General features: G+C 48.7%; 2 protein-coding genes across 4 annotated transcripts; both read right to left on the bottom strand.

Moving 5' to 3' along the window:
* Positions 1-1,160: 1,160 nt before the first annotated feature.
* UBAP1L (ubiquitin associated protein 1 like) lies at positions 1,161-12,835 on the bottom strand. Of its 3 annotated transcripts, none has more exons than XM_051797169.1 (7): positions 12,729-12,835; positions 11,063-11,994; positions 8,488-8,642; positions 6,416-7,168; positions 5,314-5,523; positions 2,189-2,290; positions 1,161-1,296 (listed from the first exon to the last, which is right to left on the bottom strand). In XM_051797169.1, the coding sequence occupies exons 2-7, from the start codon at positions 11,076-11,078 to the stop codon at positions 1,162-1,164; spliced, it is 1,371 nt and encodes a 456-aa protein (XP_051653129.1). In that variant the 5' UTR covers positions 11,079-11,994; positions 12,729-12,835; the 3' UTR covers position 1,161. The 3 variants fall into 3 exon arrangements, with proteins under 3 accessions (XP_051653129.1, XP_051653130.1, XP_051653128.1); XM_051797170.1 differs by having other exon boundaries at positions 11,914-11,994; XM_051797168.1 differs by having other exon boundaries at positions 8,488-11,994.
* Positions 12,018-16,585, bottom strand: PDCD7 (programmed cell death 7). The gene is made up of 5 exons (XM_051797172.1): positions 15,835-16,585; positions 14,587-14,725; positions 14,012-14,248; positions 13,306-13,393; positions 12,018-12,953 (listed from the first exon to the last, which is right to left on the bottom strand). Exons 1-5 carry the CDS (start codon positions 16,528-16,530, stop codon positions 12,836-12,838), a joined length of 1,278 nt encoding a protein of 425 aa, XP_051653132.1. The 5' UTR covers positions 16,531-16,585; the 3' UTR covers positions 12,018-12,835.
* Positions 16,586-16,755: the final 170 nt, after the last annotated feature.

The raw sequence follows: 16,755 nt of genomic DNA, 5'->3' as shown, positions 1-16,755 counted from the left end.
TGTACCTTCCTGCTGGTGTTTGGCATCCACCTGGAGATCCAGGGAGAAGGGACACAGTGTTTTACCTCAATGGTAGTATGTTAGACTGAGAGATTATTTGGAAGGATACAATGGAAAAATGGTACTAATGCAACTAACGAAGGATTTTCTCTGCTGGGTTGTGCCAGTTGGCATCCTGACAGGAAAAGACACAAACACATTGCAGAAGAACCCCCCAAGCATCTTTACTCAAAGAAATTACATCTGTATCTAATTCACAGGAAAATAACATACTTTATGTGAAAACACTGTCCACTGTTCCAGTGCCAAACCAAGACACACATCCCATTCTCTGTCCTTCAGTTGCATACAGAAATTCCCCCGAGCATCCAGATGTTCCCGATGCTGACTTTCATGCTTAACTTCAGTTGGAGCCACTGTCTTCACAGTTTAGGGAAACATCCCCTGAATTTTCCTGATTTGGGCAGAGCATGAGGCCAGTGAGCAGTTCCCCATCTCTCTGTTCTGATTTCAGGAAGTTCCCTGAGGACAAACTCTTACCTCCACCATTTTGCATTCAACCTCATGTATTTCAGAGCAAGGGCAGCCTGTTTTTTTTCCTTACCTTCATGGAATTGTGTATTTTTATCACATTTCTGGTTTAAAAGGAGAAGCTAATGTGATCAAATTGGATTTCAATTACAATATTCAATCATGACTAAGTCAGCTGAGACTCTTACCAAGCCAGGACCAACACATGTTCCTTCAGATTTTAGGAAAACAATTTCTTCTGATGATTTATATAATCTCTTAAGAATCCACATTTGATTGTAGCTGAAAACATGACACCCATCACCCCAGGTGGAGGGAGAACACTGTGGTTTGGGTTTTGCAAAAATCTAAGCCGAAGGCGGTTTGGATCTTATTTCATCTAATCTGAACAGCTGAGATGATCAGGGTGGGGATGTGTGGGTGAGGAGATAAATATTCCTCCTATGAAGTCGGTGCCTGAATGATAAACACTCTTATGATGGATGTCCATAAAATGAGATGAGACACCAAGGAAGAGCTGTGAAGGTCCGTGATGGGTTGTTTCCAGGGGTGGGGATGGAGCAGCAGAACCACCTGAGTGCTTCTGGTGCAGTCTGGAGAGGGGAAGCTGTGATGGGTCCAGGGTGCTGCTCAGTGGGTTTTCATCACGAGCTCTTCCAGTGCCCTCTCCCTCTGATTCCCACAGAGCAAAAGAACTTCTTTGATTTCATTTTGCTGGAAACCCATATCGTTAAACTGAGCCAACAGATGCAAGAATTCAGCTGCCTGGAGGAAGAAGGAAGAGAGGGGAATGATGTTATCATGGATGGATCCATCGTGGGGTTGCAGCAGAAGCAGTGCTGTGGGACAAGGCAGCAGCCAGACGCCCTGGCTGGGTTTTGTCACCGCCAAAGGGCACCACAACAGCAGCCCGAGGACACACACACCCCTGGTAGCATTTCAACTTCTTAAATAAGAAATATTTAATAAAGTCAGCCTCCAGCTTCACTTATTCCTTATAAAGTTTGTATCAATTCCATGCAGTGTTTGTCTGCATTATAAAGAGGGCAGGGAGAGGCAGTGAGCACAAGCTGGAATTCATTTGTCCTGCTTCCCTCCTTGCTCAGGCTGGGCCCCAGTGCCATGACATCACCTAGAGCTGTGTCCTCAATAAATAAACCTTCCCTGACACTGACACCTGGGCAGCCCCCACTGTCACTGCCCTAATGAGCAGTGACACGACAATCCTATGGGTTGTTGGCATCCCAGCAAACACTGCCAGCCCAGACTTCAAGCAGTTTCACCTCCCCAGGCTCTTCATTACCCGGGAAGAGACTGATGATGGAGACCAATTCCCAGTGTGTCACCACAGTTTTTCTCCCTGGAGGAGAGCTGGGAGAGAGGGAGCAAGAGCAGCTGTTGGTGGGCTTGGGACAGGATTCCCTGCACAGCAGGTGAACAAGCATCATGCTGCACAACAGGGTGAGAGGATGGATGGAAATGGGGATGGAGCAGGTGTCCTTTCCCAGAGGGTCCTTATGGGGGTCCCGCTGGTGGCAGGGCAGTGGGTCTGACCCCCATGAGGGGCAGTGGAAGTGGAGGGAAGGGTACAGCCCGCTGGAAAAGCGAGCCCGGAGGACACAGCACAAAGGGCTGGGTTCTGCCATCCCACTCTGACCTTTTTCTCCGAGTACTGGAACATTTCCATGGCCTCCTCCACCTGCCCTTCCTCGTAGCCCTGCTTCAGCAGCCGGTCACAGGCACCCAGGTAGCTCAGGAACTGCAGAGGAAGACAACCAGGTTAATCCAGCCTTGCTGGCACAGGGAGTGAGGGCAAACAGGAGCCCACCTTGACACCAACCAGGCACACACCATGGGGAGGACATGAGCAACCCACCATTGCTGGTTCCCATCTGATGCTCAGCCAGGGTGGTCTGTCTGTCCACATGATTCCCAGTGGGAGATGACAACATCTTGGTCCCCCTCACCCTCCCAGGGTGGGAATGGGAACAAGGCAGAGGGAGGATGAGGAGCAAACCAAACATCTGAACCTCTGAGATACAGAGCAATGGCCTCTAGGCTGTGGGTGAGGCAGAGCCTGTCCCCGTGGGATGTCCCCCCTCAGCCAACCCCACATCCCTTTGATGCTCCGGGGTTCAGGCACCCCTGGGTTTGCTCCAGGGTCCGAGCGCAAAACCTACCCCAGGGGAGACCCGTGTGCTGCCATTACTGAAAGTAAACAGTTATTTTTGGCTTTCCTCGTTGTTCTTGGAGTGCTGACAGCACAATTCCCAGCAGTATCTTTTAAATACCGCGAGAACCACTCACTGTCCAAAAACATATGGGACAGACAATAATAAATGAGCTATACAATAGCAGGGGGAATAAAAACATCCCATGGGTCTCCCCAGAGCTGTGCCATCTTCATCCAAGGACAAACTGATTCATATCTTCCCCAGATCCACCAGTGCATAGACCTCCACCCTCCCCAGCACTGCCCTAGCCAAGGGGAAGGACTCAGTAAAAGACCACAAAACACATGAAAAAGGCAAAAAAGTCCCTCAAATGTTGAGCTGATCTAGTTTGGCTGAACAGCAGAGTAAGGATTTTTAGAAATGTCAGCCTTAAGGAGCAGCTCAGGGAGGAGACAGTCACTGGTCACTGGCATTCCTAACCTGATTTTATTTCCCTCGTTACCTGACCAGTGACAACCCCAACTCATTGCTGTATTTTCTTGCTCTGTTGTGGCAGGAATAGCTGCTCACTCATGGCACAACACAGACAGTCCTGGCAGCCTGGTCAAGCCCAGCATGAAATCGATGCCATTGTCAACTCAATGTTTTTTATAATTTTCTCCTCAAGAAGTTTTTTAACGCTGTTGCCCTGTGCCTACAGCTGCCTGGGGAGATGGGTGCTGAGCAGCTGCAGCCTCTGTCATGTCTCAGCTCACAGGTACATCGAGGGCTCCATGGATCAAGGATGCATTTTGAATTGATCAATGATCGTTGAGCAAAATGCAATGCTGCATTTTTGGTTTAGCCCTTGGCCATAACATGATGAACCTCTGGCACGTCAGGGCAACTAACCCTGCTTGAGCCTTTCAGAAAAGTTCTTTCACCAAAACTGAGAAGGAATCGCCTCTTTAAGGCCACAAACTTGCCTTCTCTATCAAGGTGGGCTTTGCTAGTTTTGAGTTGACACTGCAAAGAAGTTGAGCAATTTTTGTCTACCATCTGGTACTACAATCAATCCTCAGAGTTGAAGCTGTTGTCATCACACACTGAAACCCTGCGTGACACAGCAAGCAATGAAGAGCACCTACAGCTCTTCTTTTTAACTTCAGTTGGAACACATTTTGCAGGAAGGTTTAGCCTAATTTGGTAGTTTTGTACTTGTAAGAGATGCACAAAAGGTCAGGCTTTACGTTTTATCTTGGTTGCATTGGGCATAAATGGGAAAGATGGAATCTGCTGGTGAAGCAGGCACAGGATATAAGGCAGACCTTGTATTTTGGTGCAGGAATCTCTTCTCCCAGGGAATGGGAGTCCCAGTGTTTATACAGAAGGGAGCAGGCTGTACCCACTTCCATCCTTAAAAAGATGCACTGTTTCTGCATTTTGAAGCCACAAGACACCCTCTCACGGCTCTGTGCAAAGAATGTGGGCTGGGCTCTGTCCATCTCCCTCTGCCTGCATGAAACCTCCATGAATTGAGGACACAATCTTCCCTTCCCACCTCGGCTCTCCTGAAACACCAGCGAGGTCTGGAGGGCTGGTCCAGCCGGGGTGACTCAGGAGGGAGAGGGGAGCTGCAGAATGACTCAGCCACAGAGTAGCTTCGTGCACCGACCAGGCGGGTGGGAGCTGGCCCACACAGCACAGGCAGTTCCCAGGGGAATGGGAAGGAGACTGGCACCCAGCACAGGCTGCTTGGCACTGTGCCTGCTCGTGCCTCTGCCAGGATCTGCTCCTGCTCCCTGGCATGACAGCTTCATGGACATCCCTCTTGCTGAGTTTCAATTAAGCCCCTTCTCTTTCTGCAAGAGTTACTTGGGTAATTTAGCCCTAAAATCCTCTGCTGGGATGGGCAGGTCCAGCTCCAAGCTTGGCCAAGGGAGTCAGAGCCAGCATCATCCCTCATGTCATAGATGCTCCAAGGCCCCCTTGGACCACTGTGGACCACTATCTGCACAAGCAGAGACCTCAGGAATGGAGATGCAGCACTGCAGGCAAGGATGTACTCAGACACCAGGGGTAGGAAGAGTCTGTATGTTAATTGTTTTCAATAAATTCCAGGTTATTATAGAGGGTTCCTCAGGAAAAAAGTTCTGGGACCCCGTTGCAATGCTTGCATGGATTCCCTGCTTGCTGCAAGGCAGGGAGTTGTGTTTTGGAGAGAGCCCAGCCAAATCTTTGCGGTATTCGTACAGTCCTGCTCTGACAGGATAAACCATGGTAATCATCACACAAATCCAACAGCCGGGAAAAAATGATATGCAAAAAGTTTCCATGTATGGGGGCAAAATTTGTACCTCAGAAGGACATGAAGCTCCACACAACAGATTGAACAGATAACGAAACCAGCCGTGATTACATGCTGAAAAGCTGAGGGCGACTCATTGCTATTTTATTACAGCAAAAGTGTGATCTCATGGAAAAGCCTGTCAGCTGTGGTCTGACACCAAAGTGGGAGAGCCAAGGCAATCAGAAATCCACCTCAAACAAGACAGCCATTCCTTTCTCCAGGAAAATCAAGTTTTCCTTTACCCAAGGTTTCCCGCGGTGCCGCACCAGCTCCACCAACCTGACTTAAGCTTTGCCTTCCCGTCTTCTGGAGGGTGAGGATGGCTTTGTGCGTGGGGTAGCCCAGGGCTATGACGGGCTCGATGAGGTCTCGCTCCTCTTGGCTCAGAGCGGAGAGCAGGTCAGCCGAGGAATCCGGCTGGGATCTGAGGGAGCTGAGGGGTCTCCCAGGCGTGCAGGCAGGGGGGAGGCAGGTGTAGGGGCTGAGGGACTGCAAGGAAAAAACAGAAGAGAGTCTTATTGCTCCAGCTCATGGGATGATGTCAAACACCCAGGCTGAAGCAACGCTTTTGAACACCGGCAGTTACCTTGCTGTCTCCAGAAGAGGAAAATTCCTATACATGAAACATCCAATGGGCATCAAAGGAGACTGGATTTAATTAAATCCAGGCTCAGCTATAGATACAGATCAGATCAAAGAGTGCTCAGGCTGGGTGATGTACAAATACACACAGGCATTTAATCTTTCCTTAATTACCCCATGTCTAGTACAACTGCCTATAAATAACCTGGTCATTCATGTGTCCAATGGTTTTAATTGTAGCTTTTCAGTAATTCATCTCCTAAAATCTCTCAAGTAGCTGGATGAGATGTGATTTCTCAAAAAACATGGTGCAATTCAGATTCAAGGTGACAGAGTGATATTTACTCCATCTTGTCATATCACTCTTTCACCAATGATTTGTATTTTTAATAGGACTATGAAGTCCAAAGTTTCCTAGAAAAGATATGATGGCTGTAAAGGAGCATTTCCCTATAAACCCCACCTACATCTGTAAGAGGGGGGTAATAGAGAGAAAAGAGGGGAAAACCTCTGTTATTTCACTCTTTTTTTTTTTTAGTGTTTCAATTGATAATCAAATAAGATCCTGCTTGTTTGGAAAAACAGGGGTGTTTTGACTAGGACAGAGCAAGTAAACATGCACAACCTCAGAGGAAAAAAGAAACCCTGCCTTCACTTCTTATGAAAACTCATCAGTAATTTCTCATGGGTCCAGTGTTCCTGAAGTCTCATTTTGAGTCCATTTTGCTGCCCAAATGAGACCAATTCAATGCCCTCCGCCTCCCTCCTCTCTCAGCACCAAGCAAAGGCAGCAGCTCACCGGCACTGTGGGTTTGTGCCGCTTGATGGGTGGGATTGGTGCAGGTGTGGCTGGAGGAGTTGGCACCAAGGTCCCCAGCTGGGACACGTCCTGGGCTGGCCCGTACTTGACACCACGGTTGGTGCCGGGACACTGTGGGAGCAGCCGTGGCACCGGGATGCCCCTGCCCCCCGTGGCAGCTCTGTTCAAAGGATGCACCAGAGCAGCCAGCTTCCTCCTGGCTGCCTCCAGCTCATTCTTCATGTTGTTAAATATCACCATGGATCTTCTCTGCTTGCTAGGGTCCGGGCTGGCTGGGCTGTGGACATTGTTCTCTGGTGAGGGCTCCAGCAAGCCAGGTGATGTCTTTGGTCGAGTCTGGTAAAAGCTGAGACGTGAAGCCACACTTCTCCCAGAGCTTCTCCTCCTGGAGAGGAGCTTTTCATCCTTGTCATTCTCCTCCAGGGAGGTCGAGGAGTACTCATCGTCCGAGTAGTCGCCCTCCTCCGAGTGCCAGGTCTCGCTCTCGGTGTCGGACAGGCCCGCCCTGCCCCTGGCGTGCCCGTAGGAGGTGTCGGCGGCGCTCATGCTGATGGATCGCCGCACCGCCGCGTCCCGCGCCCGGCCCCCGTAGCTGTGGGCGGGGTCCACCAGCAGCAGCCAGCACGGCGGGGCCGTGGGGACGACCTCGGAGGTGACCCGGTGCCGGCAGGTTTGCTGCTGAGAGGCCACTTCGACCCAGTAAAGCACTTTCCTTTCCAGGGAGAAGTCGTGCTGTGGAAGAGCGAGAGGCAGCTGGTGAGGACACCTGAAACCAGACCACCTGGCACCGAGCAAACCACTCACTCTGCAAGGCAGCTTAAGGGCTGCAGCCTTCTCATATCAGATCCTACTTCCCTGATCAGGGCTGGCTGTAGGATTGGGCTGTGCCAGCCTCATCCCTATAGGGAATCCCCAAATTTACACTTGAAAAAAGTCCCTGTATAAAGTTATTACTATTGTGAGTTGTACCTACAATTCTTTTGAGAAGTGTTTTATACTTAGAGGTGGTTTTGTGTCACTTTGACTGCTGTGGAAGGTGGGAGGGTGCAGACAGGGGATGTGGGCATCCCAATTTTAGGCAGCTGCAGAGAGGCACTGCATCCAGCCACAGGCTGCCCTCAGGGTGGTGGCAGAGTTTGTTTGTGGCTCTCATTAGTGGCACTTCAAGCACAGGGGCTCTGGAGCCACCAAGGAGGGTGATGCCACCTCAGGCAGCAGCAGGACCAGCCATGGGAGTCTCTTGTGGCGCCAGGGGCTCGGCTGGTCCCCAAACAGAGTTGTCATTTCCACATAGTCTGTCTTAAAATATAAGCTTGTTTGTGACTGAAATCTGAGGATTTTCCTGGAACAAACAAGCCTTGCCCGTCCCAGAGCTCTCCAAACAAGGTCTCCTCCGGACAGGCAGGCAAGTACATTCACAGCCCAGGAATGCTGTTTTTACTGCTCCTGCCACTTGGGTCATCTGTGGACCCAAAACAGCCTCCCTAAGGAAAACACCCCCACGTCCCTCCAGAAGGATCAGCCTGAAGCAGCAGCACAATCTTGCTTGGCCTTGGCGGGGAGCATCAATGCATCCCAACTAGGGAGAAACACGGGATACTTTATATACATATATATATAAAAATTTATATACATGTATAAATATGTGTATATATATAAAAACTTACATACATATATAAATTTTGCATATGCTGTCAGTACAGGTAATGTTGCCTGCTTATATCTGTTAAAATTATTGATATTTAATAAATATTATTAATAAATGAGACAGTGATAATTCCAAAGTAGAAAACAACCCCAGAGCAGAAGTTTGTCCTCCTATGCCAGAAAGACCCAAGCCTCCTGCTTGGACAGGATTTTTAAAAGATAACCCCAAAACAACTCCTTCCTCAGTTCCACATATCACAAATCATCCTCTCCTCCCAATACTGCTGCAAACCAGTCGAGTAAGAGGAGATCAACTAGGATGTGCCCCTTCTCTCCTAAGAAAAGGAAAGCACCACTGACATCCCTCTGAGCATCCCCCAGCAGTGATCTGGGTGTGGACTCACCATGGTGCTCATGAGGATGTCGGTGCAGTCGGGGACCTCGATGTCCGGGGTGGTGATTAAGGGGATTTCTCCCCCTGAGTCCCCGTCGAGGCTCAGGGCCATCCTGAAGGGAACTTCATCCAGGTAGCTCATCACTCCTGCCTGATTTCTTGCTGCTGGAGGAAGGGAGGAAACAGAACTGTAAAAGGCGGGACTCGCACCTCTTAACTTGGGTGGAAGGAGAGGAAGATGAGCTTTTTCAAGAGCCAGCCAAGTAAAAACCACTGTGTGCATTGCCCAGATGAGCAAAATCTTATTTATTGACACTGGGAAGATTTGTCTGAACTAACCTTTGCTATTCTCAGCTTGAGCCAGCAGGACCTGACCAAGCTTACAGCTTTCTTTGGCAGAGATCCTGAGCATTTTTCTTCACTTCCACCTCCATGCATGCCCTGCTGTTTCCCATCCCTCCTGCCTCTCCCTCCCTCTGCTGCCCTTTGCATGATCCCTTCTCTGAGCTGGGGACACACTGAGCACTTTTTCCAGTTACAGAGGGAGAAACCACAGCCAAGGAGAACACCTTGCAGGTCTCCTCTCCCTGTGTAACCTGTGGTGACAGAGCTCATGCACACAGCCATGTGCTGCTAAGCCATCACAGGGAGCATCCTGAGGGAGGAGGGAGCTGCAGTGAGGACATCCTCTCTGGCACCACAGCAGCTTATCAGGAGCCAGGCCAGGAGGCTGGTGCATGAGGCAAACTTAACAGTTAGGGGGATGTCAAACAAGCCATTTTAAGGCCAGATTAGCTTTTAGGAACCATCTACTCATTTTAAGTGTGGTGATGGTTTTAGAGCAGGGGAGACAAAAATTTCTGATGAATTGGGAATGGTGGCACGGAAAATATTACTGCAATAGTGTAACCATCAGCTCTCTACAGATGTCTCAATTTAGTAAAAAGCCTCTACTTGCTGCATGAAGCCTTGAGCTTCCCAGTGATGACAGCCTGCAAAATTATTTCTTTTACAGATTATCAACTGCTAAGAGTTGGTGGCTCATCTCCCCACGAGTCCTGGCACCCACAGCCTGTGCCTGCTCATCCCAAAGTCCTCAGCAGTCATCCTCAGGACACACAGTAAATACTTGTGTGACATCCCATCCTCAGGACACACTGTAAATATGTGTGTGACATCCCTAAGTGCTTCTCACAGTCCTTTTTTCCTTTTAAAACAGCTTTTTTGACAACGAGGATAAACACTCCACAAAAAGGAAATATTTAGATGAATGTATACAAGGATGAAAAAACCACATGTTTAATGCAAAAATAAGAGTCTATAAGGGGAAATGGGATTCAAAGTAGTTTCTTATGTTGGCAGAGGACTAACAAATTGTTTCCAGACCACAAACAGACATGAGTGACACACACAATCACTCAGTGCAACTCAGCTGGTCATTATCAGAATGACAACAGGGTTGTCTCTTGCCTGCTTACGCCAGGAGCCTTTAATACCTCTGCCCAAGCAGAGCCCCTAACGAGCTTTGTGCTCCTGCACATGTCCTGCCACTAACACACGACACAGGCAACGTGTGGGGAGCCCTCACGGAGCCAGACCATCTGCTCCAGCCTAAGAGGGTTCAGCCTAAGGGACAATCCACGTCAGCGCGGACAAAGACAACACATGAAAAGACCTGCAGGCAAAACCACCTTCCCCAGCTTTCTGCAGCTCCGAGCACGGCCCCTGTGTGCAAGGGTGACAGACCCTCTCTGCAGCTTATGCTGTAAACTGACTCTTTCCAAAATCCCTGTGTACACGGTGCAAAGGAAAGTTGTGTCTCGACATCTGTTACCCAGAATGGCTTCACTTGGGTTCAAATGCCACTTTCAGGTATGAGGATGAAGAAAATATGAAGATGGTACCTGCTGTATTTCACTGCATAAATACTGTTCTCTAAGAAAGGCACCCACAAGTGTTAATTCCCAGTTTAGAAAACAAGAAGTCCTTTGGGGTGGGTGTGATGACAAGAAAACCGCTACTAGACAAGAATAAAAGATGGTCAGTCCTAAACACCAACTCACACCAGAAGGCAACTCCTAGAAGGTCTCTGAGCTTGTACCCCACACCAGCCCTGCCCACTTTCACATCACAGACACTGGCCAGTGCATGAATCAGCTCACATCAGGAAGAGGATGTGCCTTAACATGAGAAACCTGAACTGCAGCGGGACCAGCGGAGGAATAGGATGCAAAGGAGTCTTGGAAACACACAGCCAACCCCTGTCTTCTTCTGGACTATAGTAATTTTTTAAAACTTAAAGACAGTAGGAAATACCATACTCAGACAAATCTGACTCTTCAACATGAAGACAACAATTTTTAAGAATACTCTGTCTCCACATATTTTATGAGTTGAGATTTTAAACATTCCTCTCTATCTTCCCCACTAAAGATATAAAATATTTTAATGCATACATTGCTAGACAAGAACAAATACACAAAGCAAACCACAGAAAGTTTGAGGGATGGAAATATACCTAAAGGTAGATCATCCCCTGGCATTTTCACCCCCTGTGTTTATTAATAAGATGAAGTTATCCTTACCGTCAGACGAACTCATGGAGCTCTCCTCGCAGGGCAGGGAGAACAGGGCTGCTGCTCCACTGCCTGCTTATCTACTGCTCAGCTCTTTAAATTCCTGCAGTGTCAGACAAGCAGCTGACTTGGACAGTTTTAAGATAATCGTAGCTTAAGTGGTTGGCTTGTCCCTCAGACGCACTGACGGGATAAGGAGCCTAATTGTTTAAGCAGAGCATCCTCCGGTCACTAAGCTTCCTGAACTGGAAGTGTTGGAGTTGTATTGTTTTCATGCAATTGTTTTTATTTTTGAACTTGTGCATTTTCATCAGGGAAGACTCCCCAGGATCTGACTCAGCCTTGGGTCTGGAATACCGAGATGCTGGAAGTGACAGGGGGATGTATGGAGGAGGAAATCAGAACTCCACCTCCAAAGGACTTCCTGGTAATCTGTATTTTGGGGTGCTGCAGGTGAGCAAGAACTGCAAACTTCTGCACTCACAGTAATTCTGTTAAAAACTACTAGGTTGTGTGCTCTTACTAACAGAAACCAGTGCAAAGCTTCAGCCAATAAACTATTAACATATCACATAAGGCCCAGGTGTGGAATTTAGGCCATGACGTCGCCTCCTCCATGGATGACGCGCTGTTGTGACGCCAAGGGGAAAAGCACTGGAGAGATTAACTCGATTCCCACACACTGGGGCTAAGCAAGAATCAGGTCTGCAGCTCTGGAAAGGTGCCACGACCATCTGCATAGCCCAGCAAAGCCCCAAATCCATATGGCCCATCACTGTCACAAGCAAACTGTCCAGAACACGGATGGCTTTGATGTCGGATGCCTCTGTCACCTTGCAGGAGGGTTCCTTCACACAAACCTTTTCCCAGCAATTCTCTCTATGTTGGAGTCGTATTTGATGCCAAGTATTCAAACAAATCTCTCCCTCGTTGTAAAAGTGCTTCAAATGGAAAAAAAAAAATCCATTTTTCTCTATTTATTCTGCACAAAAAAAACAACTTACAAAATAGAGCTGTGTTTTGTAATCAAATATTACAGACATGATGTGTCCTTATACAAAAATAGCTATATAGGCAAAACAATTACAGTAGGACAGACTTCAGATTTTATTGGTTTTTTTTCCAGCAGGCTTATTCATCAAATTTGTGTCTATTCACATGGCTGTCTGACCTATTTCACCACAGCTGGGAATTTTTTCCATGTTGTGGTACCAGTTTTAGTCCACAAAAGTAAAATGTCAACAGCTGCTTTAATCAACCTTGAAAAACCTTGTCTTGTTTGTACTTCAAACTTGTAATAGAGTTGTTTCTACACCCAAAAATACAGGAACTATTTTGACAGTGATACTTGACATGCTTCATTTAAGAAGAATAATATGTTTACTAATGGGGTAGATATATATTTTAGTATTTCTTTATTTCTGGAGATTTCATCATCTTCTATAAAGATAAAAGCCACTAAAAATAGGATGTTAATACTGGCACAAATACCACTGTCAGCAATGTTCCTTTATTAAGACTCAGATTTAACAAAAACTCGCAGCGGGACTGTAATTCCACACCACGAGAGCCCTGGCAGCTCTGGGCTTGCTCAGATATCTCCCTGCACAGTCAGACAGCAAAAACAGTTCTTAAAACTTTTCTTCAAGACATTCCAGTAAAGACTTTCCAGTACCTGGCTGCTGAAAGAGAGGATGAGACTTCCTCTTCGGGCCCTCTCATATTTAACACATGTAATTTTAATGAAACAATCCTCCAACGTTAACACAATTTATTACTAAATCATCTGACAGCAGTGGCCCAAGTGTCATTGGTGGGGAGACTGGGGAGAACCCATCCTGGAGGGATGCAGCTTCCTTCGGGGTGGTCAGCTGGCACCAAGTACTGATCCCATTCATGCCTTTAACAGAGAGTGTTGAGAGGACAGCTGGTAAGATTTATAATATACCCACAGAAGTGTTTTTCCACACTGATCGATACACAAACCACTATAAATTGTACTCTGAAACTTGTCTGTCAAAAGACAAACGTAAAAATCAACTGTACTGCTGTTAAATGCAATAGGTATGCATGAAGTGCACTCTGTCTCACATGGGCATCTGTTGGATATGACTCAAGCAAAAAGCTTGAAAAAAACCAGTACAAACTATTGCATAACCAAATTTGGAAGTTGACAAACCAAAAGGGATGCTGATTTTACAATCTCAACAAACAGTATTTGTCATCTTTGACAAAAAAATAAAGATTTTTACCTGATCTGGATAAGAGCTGCTACAGAATGCTCAGCTTGTAAGTAGTAGTCTCTGAAGGGCTGCAACAGATGGGCGAGTGGGAATTCAGCTGTGAAAACACAGAAACAGAAATTGTTCAATAATCCAGAAAAACCTTTGATTCTAGTGAGTCTTAGAAGCCCCAAATTTGCTAAGTCATTTGCTAGTGCCCAGCTGTAACTTGAAATCAGGTCCCTATGTAATATATTAGGGACTAGTTACATGTTACTCGTCTCCTGGTCTGTACCAGAGCTGTCAGAGGAAAGCCAAGACTATCAAAACTTTTCCTGCCTCTATCTTCTAAAGAAAGGGAACAAATGGACACTGAATCTATACAGATTACCTGAGTTGCACTGAATCACCAGACTAAAGCATCTGTTGGGTGCTGAAAGTCTTCAATCTATTCTATTTAGCCTCTATTCAGCTTAATCTACAACCCCCTCTTGCAAAACAGTATGAAATCAGCTTGAGATGTGCTGCAGTCTACACTGATCAGCTGAGCTGTTCCTCTTACACCACAGGTGTTAAGAGCACACTATGTTTATTCCACCTTCTTCTCAGACCATAAATTACTCCAGTGGATGATTTCTTTCTCAACTAGTTCTGTGCCTACATTTCAAACCTCAGTGTCTGTGAGATGCGGGTGTGGTGTGGAAAAACACTTCTAAGTATGGCACGTAGAATTTACCTGGATCCCCAAACAGCTTGGAATCCATTTCCAGTTTCTGCTGTAGTAGTTTTTCCCTTTCCTTCTTCTGTTTCTTTTCCATTTCCCTCTTTCTTTCCTCCTCCTGTTCTCCTTCTAGCATAACCCTTAATGCTCTCTCCTCAGCCTCATACAGCTCTGTGCGAGTTTTGAGCAACGTTTTCAGACTCTCCACCTGAGTTTCAAATGCTTCATCTGCTGAGGGGGGTGGACAAACACCTGAAGAGAAAGAGAAGTGATTTTAAGTTTTCAGATTCAGAAGAGGATTAGTTATCAGACTTGAGAGCAGAGCTGGCAAAATCTCAGAGAAACATGAGCTTAACCTTGTTAACAGCTGGAATTCTTATTGGAATAATTGTTCTATCGAGAGCAAGCTTGGAAAAACAGGAACACAACCACTTGTGAATTCAGCATTTTACAGCTATTCTCGTAACTAAAATCCACTACAAAGACACAGCTTTTTGAAGCTGCACCTTGCTAGTCAGCACAGGGCACCCTCAACATCTTATTTCCTGGGTGTGCAATAAAAAAAGTTGGGTGAAAATCTTGTAATTCACCTTTTCTGGCAGCAGCCTCTTTTCTCAGTTTCCGAAGCTTTTCCAGCCCACACAGGACATCCACCATCCTCTTGGTGTCTGCTTGTTTCTTCCGTACTTCAGACAAGACACTGTCAGCAGCGGCCTTAAGCTCTCGTTCCTGTGAGAGACAAAAACAGACATCATGTGTGAAATATCCCCTTGAGGACAAGAATCAAGTGGTATTTTCCAAGAGATGATTGAAGCACTGGAGATCAGTTACTTCTCAGCAACAGCTACGAGTCAACCATCCAGCCTTGCCTTTTTAAGAAAAACAGGCTAAAACACCACAGTTTTCAGAAAACAAAAAAGAGTGCTGTGGGACTCATAAATTTGGACCAAATCATGGGATCACGGAATCTTTAAGGTTGGGAAAGACCTTTAAGGTCAGCGAGTCCAACTGTCAAATCAGCACCACCACCATGCTCACCACTAAACCATGTCCTCAAGTGCCACATCCATGTTTTTGAACACTTCCAGGATGGCTAATGAACTCATAAAGCCTGATAGCCTTTAACCACATAAGTTTAGGGAAAACATTAACAATGAACAGAAACAACCTCAATTCCACAGCTCTGCAATTAAAGACCATTAACCTGCCACAATCTGACCACAAACCCTTCCTCAGCAGCTGCTCTGGACCATCCCAGCAGCAGACCAGCAGAATGGGAGCTCTTTGGCCAAAAACCAACACAAAAACCAACCGAAGTGCCTACAGCACTTCCCAGGAAGGCTAATTTAAGGTGGTTTTATTGCTTTGGAGACATTTTACTTCTGGGTGAGACCCAAAAGCTTGCAAACAACAAGCTTTAGAAGGATGAGAGCAGCAGGCAAGGCTGATGGATACTGAAATGGTGCTGAGCACCACAGGGCAGCTGTGAGCAGCGTGGGCAGGCTGACACTTGGGACCAGAAAGGAAAACCTCCAGCAGTTCAGAAACAACTTAAATCTCAACTGTCAAGGGCTAGGACATGAGCATGGCAAAGCTGAGATGCCCACCAAGGCTCTCAAGGAAGAAGCAGGGCTGCAGACCTTGGAAAGGGCATGTCTCCAAGAAAGCTGAAGTCATGCAGCACCCCGGTGGCACCCACTGACCCGCGGGGCCCTAAGCCGGGTGTGGGGCAGGCACAGACCACTGCGACCCCATTACTGGCTGGTCATCCCACCCTGCAAACGGAGCGACACTCAGGAGCCCCCGGGGCAGGCAGGACCAGGCGCTCGGGGCCGTACCCGGTTCTTCTCCTCCACCTCCTGGATGCACTTGGCCCGCCATTGGTCGATCTTGGCCTCCCGCTCGGCGGCCCGGGCCACCGCCTCCTCCTTGGCCGCCCTGGCCTCGAGCTTCCTCCGCTGCAGGCGCAGCCTCCTCTTCCTCGCCCTCTCTGCCTTCCTGCGCAGCTCCTCGCGGTATCCGGGCTCCCGCAGGGGCCGCACGACCTCCCGCAGCTCCCGCAGCGCCGCCTCCGCCTCCTCCCGCGCCCGGGCCCAGCCCGGCCCGTCGCCCTCGGCCTCGCTCCGCCGCAGGGCCCGGCACAGCGCGGCCACCCGGGCCACCCGCCCCAGCGCCGCTACCGCCACGGCCCGGGCGCTGCTGGGGTTGGCGGCGGTGGGCGGCGGCGGCGGAGGGGGAGCGGCGCGCCGGCGGCCCAGGAACTGCGACAGCCACAGCTCGTCCTGCTGCCGCTGCGCCGCCGCCTCCTCCTCGGCCCCGACCCGCGGCGGGGCCGCCGCCAAGTAGGGGCCGCCCGGCGGGAAGCGCGGCCCGGCCTCAACTACAGGGCCGGCGGGCGGCGGCAGGAGGAAGGGCGGGGGCGCCGCCGGCCCCACCGGGAAGGGCGCGGGGCGGGCAGGGGGGCCGGGGAAGGGCGGCGGGAAGGCGCGGAAAGGCGGCGGGAGGCGGGCGGGGAACGGCGGGGGCTGCGCCATGATCCCCTCAGCGCTCAGCGCGCCGCCATAACGCCGCCTCAGCGCCCCCTCAGCCCGGCGCCGCAGCGCCGCCTGGCGGCCCGGAGGACCCGCCGCCGCCCGCCTCTAGCTCCGCCTAATTAAAAAAAATTAACCTTCAAAAACTACCCCTAAAACTTCAAGTATCTGGGGATGGCGTAAGGGATGACAACTCTCTCGCTGCTTGAATATTCGCTTTTATTCAAA

The sequence above is a fragment of the Manacus candei genome, unplaced genomic scaffold, assembly GCF_025592945.1.
Source record: "Manacus candei isolate 608988 ecotype Guabito, Panama unplaced genomic scaffold, ASM2559294v1 h1tg000046l, whole genome shotgun sequence".
Taxonomy (NCBI): domain Eukaryota; kingdom Metazoa; phylum Chordata; class Aves; order Passeriformes; family Pipridae; genus Manacus; species Manacus candei.
Note: the sequence above shows the minus strand (reverse complement) of the source record. Positions and strands in the feature narration are given on the sequence as shown.